The 18,591-nt window shown below is 43.2% G+C and overlaps 1 protein-coding gene across 1 annotated transcript in view; it reads left to right on the top strand.

Annotated features, from left to right (window-relative positions):
• The window catches only part of DCC (DCC netrin 1 receptor), a 958,218-nt gene that overhangs the window by 853,539 nt on the left and 86,088 nt on the right, over positions 1-18,591 (top strand). The window contains exons 19-20 of the mRNA XM_073343560.1: positions 1,071-1,178; positions 8,305-8,499. Of these exons, the coding sequence (XP_073199661.1) occupies positions 1,071-1,178; positions 8,305-8,499 (303 nt within the window). The remainder of the gene's footprint in view (positions 1-1,070; positions 1,179-8,304; positions 8,500-18,591) is intronic.

Below are 18,591 nucleotides of genomic sequence, written 5' to 3' on the forward strand. Positions count from 1 at the left end.
TAGACTTCAGTGTAGACATAATCTAAGGGCTTGTCTTCACCACGGGGAGATCAGTTTACTGAGTCTAGTGAAGACCCACAAAATCGATGGAACAGCACTCTCTGGTCGACCCCGGTACTCCAGCTCTCCAAGAAGAGTAAGGGAAGTCAACCGGAGAGTGTCTCCCATTGACCCAGCGCAGTGAAGACTCTGAGGTAAGTTGACCTAAGCTACGTCGACTCCAGCTATGTTATTCACATAATAGCTTAATTTAGATCAACTTACCCCAGTAGTGAAGGAAGCCCTAAGTTAACACCTACTATATTATACCCCAAACACTGAACATCTAGCTCAGGAACAGTATAGCTCAGTGCAGTCCTCATCATGTTCTTTAACAATAACCAATCCCCTCTTTCTCCACTCTGCTGATAGTCTGTACACCACCAGAAGATCCCATTGATGATCATCCCTAAGCCACTCTGCAAGATTATGTGGCAAACATGCAACAGACATGCAGTGTAAAGAAGGCACAAGACACTCACAGACCCAGTCTTCTATATTTAATGGGATATATTGCTCTATTTAGGACTCCTTTTGTACTATTGTTACACAATACTCCCAGGACTTTGCTACTATGTCCAGAATGTCTCATGTTAGGTGTATTTTCATTTAATTTAATTTCATAAATGGTGATGGGCACCAAAAAAATCTTTGTAACATGGTAGTAGCAGTGGTATTAATATTAAATATGGTGACGCCTTGAGGCCCTAACATGGACAGTAGGTGTTCAAATACCACAGTGAAGTGTGAAAGATAAGCACCAAAGTGGAATGGAATGGGATAAAAAGGATCTACGTTTCCAGAAGTACCCATAACCAGTGGGATGATACAATAGTTTCCCTTAAGAATCGAGGTTTTAGTTCTCAACATATATTGCCTGAGAATGTATCTCTAATGCATCAGAGGATCTAAGAAAAGAAGTAAATGCAGAATGAGTAGTTATAAAGAATGACTGATATAGCATTTTAAGGAAAACAAGTATATAGCTGAGAAACTGATGGTTTGTGTTCTATTATTTCCATTCTTTTAAGCACCAACCTCTGCTCCCAAGGATTTGACAGTCATTACTCGGGAAGGGAAGCCTCGAGCTGTCATTGTCAGCTGGCAGCCTCCATTAGAAGCCAATGGAAAAATTACTGGTAAATGCTTATATTATCCCATGTCTATCTTTTTATTTTACAGCTCTGTTCACTTTCTGGTTTCACTCCTCCATTCTTCTTCTTCTATCTTTCTTTGTTTCCACTATAATATTTCATCTGAACTTTCTTTTTTTTCTGCATAGAAATGCTGAGTTATATTAGTAGTTAATTCAGTGCCAGAGTTACAGTGAGATGGAGAACTGAGAGAATATAAATCCTTTAGTTTTAATTGCTGAAGGTATTAATATACTTTCTAAATGTAGTAATTCTGAGCAAAGGTCTTCTGGTGGCAATTAGAAATGACTAATAATAAGTAGTTTGTTTGGCAATATTGTAATAAATAAGGTATATAATGATAGGTTGCTTAGTACAACTCATAAATGGTAGGATTTATGTAGATGTTTAACTTTATAATAACAATTTAAAGCACTGATGATCAGAAAAACTCTAATATTGACTGACAAGGACTGAACTTAATGGATGCTTCACAATGACAAATTTTATTGTTCAAAATATTGCAGATAACATCAATGCATAATTAAGACACCCATTACAAGCCCATAATGTTAATTTAGTATGAAAAATATAACAGGTTCTATCAGAGAGTTTGCATCTAAATGATCACTTTAGGATTTTAATAGACATCTAAGAGACATAGAATTATTGTGACAAATATCATTCCATTTAAAAATATGCACATAATGGTTTAATTAACACAAACTATTGGGATAGACACCTGGAAGTCATGCAGCGTATCTTCTGTGTGTCAGAGATAGTCTGTGTATGTCACCAATACTACTACTAATTCCTGACACATACCGCTCAAGCATCCTGAACTATAAATGCTGGCGCAAGAATACTTCTAAATATAAACCCTGTGTGAGTAATTCAAAGCCTATTGGATCAGATTCTTAACCTGTGCCGAACAACATATTTCCATTGGCTTTGGTAGAACTATGGTGGTTTACACCAGTGGAGAATCTGGTCCAGTATTACCAGTAAAATAAGATATATTTGGATCTGTCGGGAAATTTCCTAGGGATAATACACCTCAGGTTGGAAATACTCTATTCATTATTTCCCTGTACATTATATTCAGTACTTTACACTCAATGACCACATCCAAAAGAAAGGCATGTTAAAGGTATGCATTGTCATAGAAAATGTTTTTTTCTGACATTAACCCAATTTCAGAGGGAAAAATGGTCATATTAATGGGCAGTCAGTGGTCTTGAGTCTTCTTTCTGTTCTGCTGTGTAACTCCATTGACTTAAATAGAATTACTCCTGATTTCCATAGGTGTAAGTGAGAGAAGAATCAAAGGCAGTAACTTTAATGGAGTTTCTTATTTATAGTGTTGTAAGTGAGAGCTGACTTTGCTTGAAAATTTCCATGGAGAACTATTCTTCATTGTGGAATTGTTTGAAAAATGACACATACAGAAAATCTATAATGCAGTCAGGAGTGGCCAAATGTTATTTAGAAATGTCAAGCAAAGGCAAAATGACCAAAACTCCATAGCTGCAAATATTTAAGCAAGTGTGTAACTTTATTAATGTGACTAATCCCATTGAATGATTTGTAATATGTTACATAGTTGAGGTAATATATGACACATGACACTCATATCATCATCACAAGGACTAACCTAAATGGGCTGACTGATACATGACTACAAAGAACTTTCATAGTTAGAACAACCTCTAAATAACTGTATACAATCCTGTAAACATCATACAATGCCAAAAATCTTTAAAGTACAATCATGGCCTTTCATTCTGACATTTTTTTCCCTGCATTAATACCCCAAATTCATTTGGAAACAGGGACATGCAAAGATTATTTTATTTTAAAGTGAATAGAGGGATATTGATGAGAATACTTATGCCGATTTGCACCAGCTGAGGATTTAGACACAAGAAGTTTCCCAAGAATTAGAGTAGCCAAGGAAATTATTTGTAAAGACAATTATTATTTCACATTAGTTCTGTTATTCTAAGGGTTACTATAATTTCTATTTCTGTGGGCTTTCATCTTATGTTTTAAAATAATACCATAAGGCTTAATAATGCAATCTGAACCTCACCTATCTTTACCCATGTGGTGTCTCATGTAAGTTGGTCGGGGTCCACAAAAACATGAGGGTCCAGTCATAGATCTGGTTGTAGGATCAGGGACTCAATTTGCTCATAGTACAATTCTTGTGGTTTTAGTCACTTTGGTTTTATATGAAAATACTTAATTTCTATTTTTGTTTGTTTATTTTACAGTTACTGTGGTTTTATGTGGTGGAATTTTATAAGTGATATAAGAATTTAAGAATGGCCATACTGGGTCAGTTCAATGGTCCATCTAGCCCAGTATCCTGTCTTCCAACAATGGCGAGTGTGAGATTCTTTAGAGGGAATGAACAGAATAGGGCAATTATCAAGTGATCCATCCCCCTGTTGTCCTCTCCCAGCTTCTGAGGTCCGCTCTAGGGACATCCAGAGCTTGGGGTTGCATCCCTGACAATCTTGGCTAATAGCCATTGATGAACCTATCCTCCATAAACTTTTCTGATTCTTTTTTTAATCCAGTTATACTTTTGACCTTCACAGATACCCCGGCAATGAGTTCAACAGGTTGACGGTGTCTTATGTGAAAAAGTACTTCCTTATGTTTGTTTTAAATCTGCTGCCTATTAATTTCACGGGGTGATCCCTGTTTCTTGTGTTATGTGACAGGGTAAATAACACTTCCTTATTCACTTTTCTCCACACCATCCATAATTTTATAGACCTGTATCAATTCCTACCTTAGTTGTCTCTTTTCCAAGATGAATACCCAGTCTTTTTAATCTCTCTTCAAATGGAACCTGTTCCATACTGCTAATCAGGGGTGCTGGAAGTAGAGGTGCTGGGGGTGTAGCAGCACTCGCTGTTGTGTAGTGGTTTCCATCATATATGGGGGTTTTCAGTTTTGTTCAATGGCTTTCAGCACCTCCAGTATAAAAATTGTTCCAACACCACTATCCCTACTTGTACTTGTTGCCCTTCTCTGAACTTTTTCCAATTCTAATATATCTTTTTTTTTTAAATGGGGCAACCAGAACTGTACACAGTATTCACGATGTGAGTGTAGCATGGATTTATGTAGTGGCATTATGATATTTTCTGTCTTACTAGCTATCCCTTTCCTAATATTCGGTGGGCCTTTTTGATTGCCATTGCACTTTAAGCAGATGGTTTCAGAGAAATATTCACAATGACTTTTATAGATAGACTCATAGATATTAAGGTCAGAAGGAACCATTATGATCATCTAGTCTGACCTCCTGCACAATGCAGGCCACAGAATCTCACCCACCCACTCCTGCGATAAACCTCTCACCTTTGTCTGAGCTATTGACGTTCTCAATCATGGTTTAAAGACTTCAAGGAACAGAGAATCCTCCAGCAAGTGACCCATGCCCCATGTTACAGAGGAAGGCGAAAACCCTCCAGGGCCTCTTCCAATCTGCCCTGGAGGAAAATTCCTCCCCGACCCCAAATATGGCGATCAGCTGAACCCTGAGCATGTGGGCAAGATTCAACAGCCAGACACCCAGGAAAGAATTCTCTGTAGTAACTCAGATCCCAGCCCATCTAACATCTGATCACAGGCCATTGGGCCTATTTACCATGAATAGTTAAAGACCAATTAATTGCCAGAATCATGTTATCCCATCATACCATCTCTGGTGACAGTTTGGGTCACAGAAACCCCCTTGTGAACTGCCACCTGATGTGCTGAGACTACCTCTAAGCCCGTTTTCCCTGCCAGCTTGGGAGTTCGAGTACCCTGTCTTATTGAGCCAGACACGCTAGCCTGCTGCAGACACTGACCCAGGTCTGAACCACGTCCCCCAAAAGCTGTAGACTTAACTGAAAACAGCTTAAGAAGTGCTCCTGTCTCTAGCACCCAGATACCCTCTTCCCAATGGGATCCAAACCCCAAATAAATCTGTTTTACTCTGTATAAAGCGTGTACGGGTAAACTCATAAATTGTCTGCCATCTATAACACTGATAGAGAGATATGCACAGCTGTTTGCTCCCCCAGGAACTAATTACATGTTCTGGGTTAATTAATAAGCAAAAAGTGATTTTATTAAATATAAAAAGTAAGATTTAAGTTGTTCCAAGTAATAACAGAGAAAACAAAGTAAATTGGCAAGCAAAATAAAACAAAACCACACAAGTCTAAGCCAAATACAGTAGGAAACTAAATGTAGGTAAATCTCACCCTTAGAGATGTTCCAATAAGCTTCTTTCACAGACTAGACTCCTTCCTTGTCTGGGTCCAGCAATCAGTCACACCCCCCATAGTTACTGTCCTTTGTAGATGACTTCTGGGTACCCTTCTGGCTCTGTCAATCTGTTTCTTCACTTCCCCAGGTGGGTATTGTAGTTTTAAGAATGCTTGATTGACAGAGCCAGAAGGGTACCCAGAAGTCAACTACAAGGGACAGGCCCAATAAAGAAAGTAACAGAATGCCACTAGCCATCACCTACAGCCCCCAACTAAAACTTCTCCAGTGTATTATCAAGGATCTACAACCTATCCTGAAGGACGATCCCTCACTCTCACAGACCTTGGGAAACAGGCCAGTCCTCGCTTACAGCCCCACAACCTGAACCAAATACACACCAGCAACTGCACACCACACAACAGAAACACTAACTCAGGAACCAGTCCCTGCAACAAACCGCATTGCCAACTCTGTCTGCATATGTATTCAAGGGATACTATCATAGGACCTAACCACATCAGCCACACCATCAGGGGCTCATTCATCTGCACATCCACCAATGTGATATATGCCATCATGTGCCAGCAATGTCCTTCTGCTATATACATTGGACAAACTAGACAGTCTCTACACAAAAGAATAAATGGACACAAATCAGACATCAAGAACTGTAATATTAAAAAACCAGTAAGAGAGCACTTCAATCTCCCTGGACACTCAATAACAGACTTAAAAGTGGCCACTCTTCAGCAAAAAAAACCTTCAAGAACAGACTTCAACTAGAAACTGAAGAACTGGAATTAATTTGCAAACTTGACACCATCAAATTAGGCTTGAATAAAGACTGGGAGTGGCTGGGTCACTACAAAAAGTAATTTTCCCTCTGTTGATACTCACACCTTCTTGTCAACAGATGAAAATGGGCCACATCCACTCTAATTGAATTGGTCTCGTGAATTGACCCCCCCCCCAATTCAGTAAGGCAACTCCCATCTTTTCATGTACTGTAATATATGTACTACGTACTGTATGTTCTACTCAATGCATCTGATGAAGTGGGTTATAGCCCACGAAAGCTTATGCCCAAATAAATGTGTTAGTCTCCAAGGTGCCACAAGGACTCTTCATTGTTTTTACATATCCACATGTTTGTTGACACATTCAAAGAAATCTAATAAACTGCTGTGGCTTGATTTCCTTTTACAAAATCTGTGCTGAGTCTTCCCCAACATGTTGTATTCATCTATGTGTCTGATAGTTCTGTTTTTTACTATAATTTCATTCAATTTGCCTGGTAAGTTAGGCAAGAAATTAGGTAATAAGTTAAGTTTACTAGCCTGTAATTGCTGGGATTGCCTCTGGGTCCTTTTTTAAAATCAGAATTACATTAGCTATCCTTCAGTCATCTGATATAGAGGCTAATTTAAGTGATAGATTACATACTACAGTTAGTTGTTCTGCAAGTTCACATCTGTAATTTCTGCATTTTCCTTCAGAACCCTTGGGTGAATACCATCTGGTTCTAGTGACTTATTACTTTTAATTTATCAGTTTGTTCCAAAACCTCCTCTATTGACACTTCAGTCTGGGACAGTTCCTCAAAAAAAAAAAGAGTCCTAAAAAGAATGGCTCAGGTGTGGGAATCTCCCTCATATCTTCAGCAGTGAAAACTGATGCAAAAAAATAAAAAATTAACTTCTCCACAACAGCATTGTCTTCTTTGAGTGCTCCTTTAACACCTCGATCATCCAGTGCCCCTCTGACTGTTTTGCAAGATTCCTGTGTCTGATTTCTGTGTCCTTAGTTGCTTGTAGTGTTTGTACTTTTTGCTGGTTGTTCTTCAACATGTTTTTGGCCTGCCTAATTATACTTTTACACTTGACTTGCTAGTGTTTATGCTCCTTTCTATTTTTCTCACTAGGATTTCACTTCCAATTTTTGAATGTTACCTCTTACTGCCTCTTTACTCTGTTAATTAGCCCTGGTGACATTTTTTGATCCTTGTACTGCTTTTTTTTTTTTAATTTGGAGTATACGTTTAGTTTGAGCCTCTATTATGGTTTTTTAATAAAGTTTCCATGCAGCTTGCAGGCATTGTACTTTTCTGGCTGTTCCTTTCAATTTCCGTTTTACTAACTTCCTCATTTTTGTGTAGTTCCCCTTTTTGAAGTTAAATGCTACTGTGGTGGGTTTCTTTGGTATTTTCCCCCTTACCAGGATGTTAAATTTAATTATATTATGGTCATTATTACTCAGCGAGTCAGCTGTATTCACCTTTTGGACAGGCTCCTGTGCACAATTTAGGACTAAATCAAATTACCTACAGCGGTGGTTTATTTTATTTTCCTGGGGATTGTGAGATACAGTGATAGCATTACAGTGAGTTACCATGGTTTTTTCAAATGGATTTACTGTATAGTTACCAGGAAATATTGCATGGTTTCTCATGAGCACCCAGTGAATGATGTGCATCATCAATGTTGTTTAGTTTTATAACAGCCCTGAAACACTAAAGACTTATCACATATGGCTTATGACTGATATATTGGATCACGAGTCTGAATTTGACAAGTGTTATGTACAAGTAACAAATATAACACAATAAAGCGTGCTAGGTATTTCCCTAATTGTTAATCCTATGTTTTATATTGCAGTGAATACTGCAATTGATACTCTGATCTGGAAATAGGAAAATTATGCATTAATTCTTGTAACATTCATCAAAATAGATTTTAATGAAAGACCTGTCATTAATGTAGGTGAAATAAAAAACATTTATCTTGTCTGAAATTTGAATTTTAAATATAGTTTGTAAAATGCACTATATGTACTAACCAAGACAATGTTTATGCAGCTTATATTCTGTTTTACACCTTGGACAAGAATGCTCCAATTGATGACTGGGTTATGGAGTCAATCAGTGGTGACCGACTTACTCATCAAATCATGGACCTCAACCTAGATACTGTGTATTACTTTAGAATCCAAGCTCGCAATGCCAAAGGAGTGGGACCGCTCTCTGACCCTATTCTCTTCCGGACTCTGAAAGGTTTGAATTTTTCTCTTAGATAGCTGTATATTAATGAGATATACAACATGCTCATGCTTCAATGCTTGCAGTTTACTTCAGTGACATTAGGAGTCACTTATGCTAACACTAATACAAAAGTTTTAGAAGGCACTCTGAAACCGTTATTGAGAGACTGGAACTAGTGCCATAGTAGACAAAAATGAACGCCATAATAATGCAGCAGCTGTATTCACACGCATACCATTGGGTAAAAAAAACTATGACATCATTCCATTTTCTCCCATGAACAAGGAAGCTAATTGCACATGATTGCAATTTCTTAGTGAGATACTGTTTCACCTCGGTATTTATTTTATCTCTGTTGGTGGCTGTAAAGAACTAGTAGTGACTCTCTCACATATCTAGAAAATAGGGATACAAAATTATGATTTCCTTCTTTTAATTGATCAGACAAATGCAAAATAATTAAAGAACAGGGCAACACTGTCTGAGGCACAGTCTAATTGGATACATATGGAATTTTCTCTCTTACTTGGAACAAACTATTTGTCGGCCTAAACACGTCTGTGCCAGATATCTCTCTTGCTGGCCAGGATGGAGGAAAGGTAAGGTCAGGGGGACCTTTTCAATGGCTTGTGCCTCAGTGCGTGTTAATGGAGAGCAGTGCCTGTGCTTACAGGAACTCTGGACTGCAACCATGTTTGGCCCCATTGAAAGTGGAAGTGGAGAGATAATCCACAAATGCAAAGATCTGTCACAATCTGCCCCTACATTATTAGCCATGAAAAGGTAGACTATATTACTGCAAGTGGCACAAAGGATACTGGCAGCAATTGTGTGCCTTATGTTTGAAACTGTCACTTATGTAGTTACATGACAGTATATAAAGTCTTCTTTTTTAAAAGGCAATTAATTAAAGAAACAAATAGAGTGACATAAGCTATGTGCCTATTTTAGGAAACTGGGGTCACATGTAGTAGAGCTGTAGCTTTTCGAGAGCAAAAATTCCAAAGCTTTTGAGTATAAAAAATAATGTCTTCACAGAAGGCTGCTTAAAATGAAGATGGGCCAGAGCTGAAAAGCTCTGATCAGAGGTTTCAGATCCAATTCCATTTGTGGGGAGTAAGAGGTCTGGATCCAATATTCTGCTTCAGGCCTATCTTTAATTTAAACATATATATGAAAATGACTGAGCAAAAGGGCAATTCATATGCAATACTCTGTAGATCTACATACATCTTATCCTTGTTTTCCTTGTAGGAAAGAGGTATTATGCAAGTTCAGCCTTTAACAAATATTGGAACAGAAACGTCATTTTTCCTACTTTCCTTTTGAAGGAGGAAAGGGAGACTCCATTTTCAGTCAGTCCCTAGCATTGCAATGAATTGGCCAGTGCACTCAGCAGCATTGGCAGAGGGCTAGCCATTATCTATGTGTATAAAGACCATGTTATCAAATATTCAGGCTAAGTGTGAAAACCCTCATATAACAGTTTTAGTGAATTAACAGGAGTCAGAAAAATGAAAAAAATGTATTAATTTGTTCAGAGCTTATCACAGTCTATCCAGATTTTCAGGACTTACTTGTCCGAGTCTGGTTTCACGCTGAATGAATTATTTGTAGGATCCTGATTATTCATTCTCAACTACCATGAAATGTGAATAGAAAGCACTTTGCAAGTGCTTAGTCTCTATCAACTTGAGGGGTGCCAAGTTAATTTCATGCTCCCAATTTGTGCCAAGTAAAAGAACTCTGTTAGAGAGAATTTAAAGTGAGTCAAAGAATCAAAATATAATAATGACAGAGTAATGAGACATCAAAAGATACAGAGACCCAGATATCTAACTAAACAAAAAGATTAATGGACTAGATATCACCTACTTCGTAGTGTTTACACAAAGTACCATAAAATTCATTTGGGAAATAAATTCTATATCAGAGTGCATCAAGAGATACCAAAAAGATAAATTTACACATTTGTTACATCTTGTAATAGTCTACAAGGACTATGTTTAATACCCTGACGTGAATATTTAATGTTATCCACCCTAAATATGTCATGTTCAATAATATTCAGCTGTTTTTTGACAAATCTGTCTCTACCTATAAGGCGAAAAGAGCTTCTGAAGGCTTGAGTGCATTCTGCATTATGCAGAAACGTTGGTTTCCTGACCTTAATGATTATTAACAGGAGATATGCATGTGACTTATGGTAATGAATGCTCTGTTGGCAAATATGTGTTTTGATCACAAGATATTTTAAACCGCAAGGAACTAAGGAAGCATCAAAGATCTATAAAGTCACCCCTTATCTGATTTAAGATATTATAGCACACAAAGCTCTTTCAAGGAAACCACACCCCTAGTCGGTTATAAAACTGCAGCTGAATTTTTTTTTCTCCGTAACATGCCTTTAGTAACTAACTATGCAGTGACCTGTACAAGAACAGATATGTTTTATTGTTCATGTAACCCTTCTGCCCGTCAGAGTTGGCAGCAACAAGGGCCGGGTTCAATATCTAGGGGTTCCATTCCAATAACACAATGCAAACCGGCTCGAGCCCCCACCCAGTGACCTGGGACAAATATATACCACCCCCGCTGGGCGCCTCCAAGAGGCAATACTTCCCCTCTCGCAAGCACATAGTCTGAGTGTAGCAAAAGTCTTTTAATAACAGAGAGAAACAATGTGGCATTATGTTGGGGAAACACCACCAACCGGATTCATAACACAACCCATGAGCAAAAACAACCCCACCCCAGGCAAATTGGGGCATGCCCTTTTCCCTTTGGTTCTTGAGTCCAGCAACCCCAAATCACCCAAAGTCCCAAAAGTCCAATGCCCCAAAAGTCTCTGTCCCTGGTCAGGGCAGCCCCAGAGTTCGAAAGTTTATCGGCGGAGCTTTACCTCCCAACCTGGGTGGAAATGGGACGGGGGTAAGAGGCACCTTACGTGATCTGAAGCTGACCGCCCCATAGCTCCATAGCGGCGCTCCGCCAGCCGCCCCACGAACTCCTTCGCTCAGCTGCACTCCGCTCCGTCAGCCGCCCCACGAACTCCTTCGCTCAGCTGCCCCACGAATTCAGCTCCACGGCCCACAAGCAGCTCCTGCCATCCACACACTGCTCCGCGTCGAACTGCTTCACCAGCCGTCCCGCAAACTGCTCCACAATATATCTTCAGGCTCCCCCACTACTTAACACAACACTCAGTGATTTCAGCTCTTAGGTGAATTCAGCTTATAGTAGGGGAGCCCCAGTGCTGGTGCACTGTCAGCCCAAAGTGAGCTCAGCAGCCTATAACTAGACTTCTAATGAAATCAAAATTAGCTCTGATATTCCACAGTGGAGAGAGGAGGAAGTGCAATCAGCATGTAAGGCCCTCACCAAGGGGCCCATGCCACCAAGTACTACTACTTGTCCCCAGCCTCTCTCCATTCACACAGTTTTGGAACCCATGACCCTTGCCTAGCGAGTGCTACTTAGTTGATGGTGAATCCCTCCATCATAACAAAAGGCCACGTACAGTTCCAAGCACAGTTCCCATAATCAGGGTAATAACAATTTATTCTTCCTGCCCCAATAACAGAGACACTGGGGATCCCACAGCAGCCAAAGTGACCATTTGGGCAGCTATGGTCTCATTCTAGGCGTGGTGGGTGTGCCTATGCAAATGAGATCGGCCCCTGAAGTTCTTTTCCACAGCTTGCCACACCTCACCACCAGATGTCAGGGTGGAGCTCATCCTGACACTGCTTACATCCTCCCCCCAGCCGAGACTTTGTCGTCCCGACAAATCACACTCCCTTTATACCAACTCATTGGTTTCCTCCAAAGGGCCTCAGGAAGCCCACTTTAGCTTCCACAAGCCTGTGTGCTAAATGTATTGGCTCCTCACTAGTCACCCCAGGTGCATCATAAGTTAACCGTTTCACTGGTCTTATCACCCTGTCTCGTCTATTGAGAATCTCTGTTGCCGAGGTAGGGGGAACATCCTCTTGAGTGACGGATGGAGAGGCTTCCCTGGAGGGTCCCTCAGCTACTGGCGTAGGCCCCTGCACTCCTAGTTCTAACGCTGGAGGGTCCAAGGTGCCCAGGACATCCTCTACCTGTCTGTCCCCATTGTCCAATAACCTGTGTGTGTCATCACACGGGGGTCTCATCAGCGGCACAGGGGTGTCAGAAATGGGCCTAAATAGTTCCGCCATTGGGTTTAGGGCGGAAGAGGGAAAACTCTCGTTTGGTTCAGCTGATCGAGACTGAAATCTTGTCTCCATCCCAGGATACACCAGGGTTGTGTCTTCCTCCTCAGACTCACTCTCAGATGTGCAGAATAGGGGTAAGTTAGCTGCAGGGGGCCCACTGTCTGTGTTGGATGGCGGCTTTGGTCTAGCACCTCTGTTCTGCCCGGCGGCCCTGCCGTGGCCCATCTCACAAGGGGTGCTTACCAATTCCCCCACAGGGAGCAAAAGGTTTCTATGCACCGTCTTTATTTGCCCTGGACCGTCTTCAGGTTTGATCTTGTAGACCGGCAGATCTCCCAGCTTTTCCATCACCAGGTAAGGTATTGCCTTCCATCTGTCAGCTATCTTGTGTTTGCCAGCAATACCCAAATTTCGCAGCAGGACTCTGTCCCCCGGCTGGAGCTCCTGCGAACGCACTCTAGCATCATATCGATGTTTGTTGCGGTCTGCGTTCTTCCGAGCCGCAGTGGTAGCTAAGCGATAAGCATCCCGCAGCTTTTCTCTTAGTCGGGATACATACTGCTGATGAGTTTCATAGCTATCTCCATCCTCTGATACACCAAAGCACAAGTCTATGGGTAATCTTGGTTCTCGCCCAAACATCAAGAGATATGGGGTGACTCCCGTAGCATCGTTCTTTGTGGCATTGTAGGCATGCACCAGAAATGCGACATGCTGGCTCCAGGTTGCCTTCTGCTCTGGTCGCAAAGTTCCCAACATATCTAATAGGGTTCGATTGAACCTCTCGGGCTGAGGATCACCTTGGGGGTGATAAGGCGTTGTCCTAGACTTTTTAATTCCTGCTATCTTCAGCACCTCCTTCAGAAGGTGACTCTCAAAATCCCACCCCTGATCAGAGTGTATCCGAGCCGGGAATCCATAGACTGAGAAATATTTGTCCCACAATACTCGAGCAACGGTGGTGGCCCTCTGATCACGTGTGGGATATGCTTGTGCATACCGTGTAAAATGGTCAGTCACTACTAGAATGTTTCCAACATTCCTCTTGTCTACCTCTACAGACAAGAAATCAATGCATACCAACTCCAAAGGTTTGTTGCTGGTGATGTTCTTGAGATATGCAGCCCTCGTGGGCAGAGTTTTCCTTTGAACACATCGAGCGCAAGTCTCACATTTCCTGCGAACATCTTCAGCCATTCGGGGCCAATAGAACCTACTACGAATAAGTTCCAGGGTCCTCTCCATCCCTAAATGCCCAAAGTCATCATGCAGGGCCCTCATGGCCAGGGCTCTGTACTTTTTTGGCAGTACTAGTTGTGCTCGTTGTTTTTGTAAAGGGTCAGTGGTCATTCGGTGTAGCACTCCCTGAATCAGTTTTAGTTTGGTCCATTCTCTCAATAGTAGTTTACCCTCCGGGTTAGGTGGGACAACCGCAGCTGGGCTTCGCCCCTCCCTTTTGGCAAGTAGTGTATCACGAATGTCAATATCTTGCCGCTGGGCTTCTTGCCAGTCAGCCGCATTGAGCATGGGCAAAGGAGATTGTTCTAATGCAATATAGTTCACCGAAGCAGAAGGCATGCATTCAGGGGGCAGGCCCAAAGCTTCTGCAACACATCCCTGAAAGTCTTCACGGGCCTCTGGCTCTCGGCGACTCACACTGCAAATAGCTCTCACTCCATCTGTGGGTATCACAGCAACTTCTGGAGCCTGCGGACGCCTGGACAATGCATCTGCATCTACATTGCTTCTCCCTGATCGGTACTGAATGCTGAACTCATAGCTAGCCAAGGCGGCCACCCATCTCTGCCCTGTAGCATCCAGCTTAGCACTTGTTAACACATAAGTCAGTGGATTGTTGTCTGTCCACACCTGGAACTGAGCACCATACAAGTAGTCTCGAAATTTCTCAGTGATGGCCCATTTCAAGGCCAAAAACTCCAGCTTGTGGGTGGGATAGCGAGTTTCACTATCAGACAATCCTCGGCTGGCAAAGGCTACCGGTTTACATTTGCCTTCCACTTCCTGGTACAGGACTGCTCCCAGACCCTCCAAACTGGCATCAGTATGCAGGATAAATGGTTTGCTTGGGTCAGCAAAAACTAGGACTGGAGCATGAGTTAGGCAAGTAATGATTTCTCGAAAAGCCCTTTCACATCTCTCATCCCACCGTGGCCCAAATGGTGCAAAGGGGCCATTGTGTCTCTGCACAGGAGGCTTTGGGGACCTCCCCTTATTCTTGGACTTAGATTTGTTCTTGCTGGACTGATGTCCCCTGGTAAGATCATTCAGAGGCTTTACAATCGTAGCATAGTTTTTCACAAATCTGCGGTAGTAGCCACTAAATCCAAGGAAGGTCTTGAGTTCTCTGTAGTTACTTGGACGTGGCCATGTAGTGAGTGCTTCTATTTTATCAGGATCGGTACTCACACCTTCTTGGGACACAATGTGACCCACATACTTCACTGAGGTTCTGCAGAACTGGCATTTGTCAATTGAAAGCTTCAGACCATAATCCTCCAACCTATCAAGCACTTTAAGAAGTCTTTCTTCATGCTCCTCTAAGGTTCTTCCAAACACAATCAGGTCATCCAAATAAACTAACACTTGCAGTAAATTCATGTCTCCCACAACTTTCTCCATGAGACGTTGAAAGGTGGCAGGTGCTCCAGAAATCCCTTGGGGCATGCGTTCGAACTGATAAAACCCTAATGGGCAGATGAAGGCTGTCTTCTCCTTATCTTCTTCTCCCAGAGGGATCTGGTAGTATCCACTTCGAAGATCCAACACAGAGAACCACTGGCTTCCCAGCAAACAGTCTAAGGCGTCTTGCACTCGAGGCATAGTGTACTGGTCGACCACAGTACGGCTGTTTAGGGTGCGGTAGTCAATACACATCCGGATTTTCCCATTCTTTTTGCGGACTACCACAATGGGTGAGGCGTATGGGCTGCGGGACTCTGTAATGATGCCATTCGCAGCCAGCTCCTGAAGATGATGTCGCACATCTTCCATCTCAGAGAGAGCAATCTTCCTAGATCTCTCCCTGAAAGGTCGAGAGTCATGTAGTCTGATATTGTGCTCTACTCCTTTTGCACATCCCACATCCCACTCATGCAGTGAGAACACCTTGGATCTTTCACAAAGTTTCTTCCTCAGGCGATCTTTCCAGTCCTCGGACACTGGTGAATCTCCAAAGTCAAACTTTGCTGGGTCTATTGCCGAAACTGGAGTTTCATACTGGGGTTTTACAATCGACTCAGGCTCAAAGAGGTCTGCTATCTTTTGTCCTTGCTTCACAAAAATATCACGACTCGTTTCATTAGCAATCAGTATAGTCACCCTTTCCTGGGCTTCAGCAGGTAGGGTTATGACTCCACTGGGGACCAGCACTCCTTCAGGGAGCTCTCCTCCCATCGGCTGCTCTATCATTGCTAACGTCCCTTTACTGCCTTTCAGACAGGTACTCATGACAAGCACTTCTTGCTCCGTCCTTGCAGGCACTACTAAGGGGGTTGTGCCCGCGTACTTCAGTGCCCCAAGCGGTAGCTCAGATGTGTCCCTTTTAGCGCTCTCAATTTTCCTATAGGCTTCAGCACAAAGCGTATGGATCATCAGGGTATTCAGGTACTGGTCCCCAGCCCGCCTTCTGCAGTAATCCGCGAGTACCTTGAAGAGACTGGAGTTGGTCCCTATCAGCACAGACACATCAGAAGTCCCTTTAGGGTCAGGGCATATTAAGGCAGCTGTGTCTACCTCTTCTCTTACCCCAGCAACCTCCTCTGGGAATTCCAGGTGCACTATGACATACCCTTGATAGGGATATTCATCCATGCTGAGGCCACATAGGCCAAGGCCAGTCAGTGGCTGTATAGGCAGGTGCCTAAGCATCTGTTGGTAGAATGACTGAAATATAATAGTCACTTGAGATCCAGTGTCAAGCACTGCTTTACACTCCACCCCTTCGATCCTCACCATGACCTCTGCTCGAGGCCCTATCAGTCCTGCAGGGATCCCAGCTGGACAGTCTTTTCTAGGGGAATCTTCAAATCCTGCAGACCTGGGGGGTCCCCGTCCCCAGACCCTCTGGCAGCTACCGGATCTCTCCCAACTGATCCTCAGCTTTCCATACACTAAGGAGGGGTTTTCTTCATTACGGCACTTGGCAGCACTGTGTCCATCCTGACCACATCGGTAGCAGAAGAATTGACCTTTCCCCCTTCGCCTGGGGGGGATGGTGGCTCTAAGTGCGGGCTTCTCAATCGCCACAGTTTGAGGCTTCTTATTCCTAGAAGTCTTAACTCGGTCAACGGTACTTTGCAGCTCAGCTATCCGTTCCGTCAGGACCTGCATTTGTTGGGCAAGTTCCTCTCTGGTGCTCACCATCAGTACACTGGCCATTTGCAGTGGTGTTGTGCTGGCTGGCTCCGATGTTTGGGCTTCCCAAAACTCACTGGCAGCCTGCCTTTCTTCCTCCTCTCTGACCTCTTTTATCAGCTGGGAGTAACTTGGGGGATGTTCCCGTCGTTCTCTTAGCCAGAGATGAAGTAGAATCGGGTTCTGATACTGAGTTCCTCTTACAATTTGAGCCAGTCTGGTCTGATCCATCTGCTCAGCAGTCACTGCTCCCCTCATGACAGCTCTCTGAAGCAGTCTCTCCAGTCTCTGTATGTAGGCTGAAGCCTTCTCGCCCTTTTGTTGTCGGGAATTAAGGAACTTACAGTAGCTGTCTTCAGGGCCCTCTATGCTCCCAGTTGTGTTCAAGGGCCTCTAGGCAGTCCTTCACACTGACCCCAGGGTCAATGAGCTTCAGGGTGCGAATCACATCTAATGCTGGGCCGCCAAGGCTCTCTATAAGGCATCTTCGCTTTTCTGCATCTGGTACGGCCCACTCTTGCAGCATTTCAGTGGTATGCTCTAACCAGGGTTCAAACTCCTCCTCCCCAGCAAATAATCTTAACTTACGACAAGAGTCTGACTCAGCATGGGGCAGCACAACCTTTTCCAATATTTGCCCCAGAGCTTTTGTCCAATCATCAGCCGAGGCTGCAGCCTCCGAGCTAGAAGCTGCTGAGCCAGGGCCCAACAAACCTGACATATTAGCCATTATACAAACAGTAATTTCCTCAAAATATAAGCACAAACAAAAAAAAAATATAAATTGTTTCCCAATGTAGTGGATCACTCAACAGGTGCTTGCGAGGGGTACTGACCCAGGCGATCCCGGACGAGCCCCCAAAAATGTAACCCTTCTGCCCGTCAGAGTTGGCAGCAACAAGGGCCGGGTTCAATATCTAGGGGTTCCATTCCAATAACACAATGCAAACCGGCTCGAGCCCCCACCCAGTGACCTGGGACAAATATATACCACCCCTGCTGGGCGCCTCCAAGAGGCAATACTTCCCCTCTCGCAAGCACATAGTCTGAGTGTAGCAAAAGTCTTTTAATAACAGAGAGAAACAATGTGGCATTATGTTGGGGAAACACCACCAACCGGATTCATAACACAACCCATGAGCAAAAACAACCCCACCCCAGGCAAATTGGGGCATGCCCTTTTCCCTTTGGTTCTTGAGTCCAGCAACCCCAAATCACCCAAAGTCCCAAAAGTCCAATGCCCCAAAAGTCTCTGTCCCTGGTCAGGGCAGCCCCAGAGTTCGAAAGTTTATCGGCGGAGCTTTACCTCCCAACCTGGGTGGAAATGGGACGGGGGTAAGAGGCACCTTACGTGATCTGAAGCTGACCGCCCCATAGCGGCGCTCCGCCAGCCGCCCCACGAACTCCTTCGCTCAGCTGCACTCCGCTCCGTCAGCCGCCCCACGAACTCCTTCGCTCAGCTGCCCCACGAATTCAGCTCCACGGCCCACAAGCAGCTCCTGCCATCCACACACTGCTCCGCGTCGAACTG

Source organism: Lepidochelys kempii, chromosome 5 (genome assembly GCF_965140265.1).
Source record: "Lepidochelys kempii isolate rLepKem1 chromosome 5, rLepKem1.hap2, whole genome shotgun sequence".
Lineage (NCBI taxonomy): Eukaryota > Metazoa > Chordata > Testudines > Cheloniidae > Lepidochelys > Lepidochelys kempii.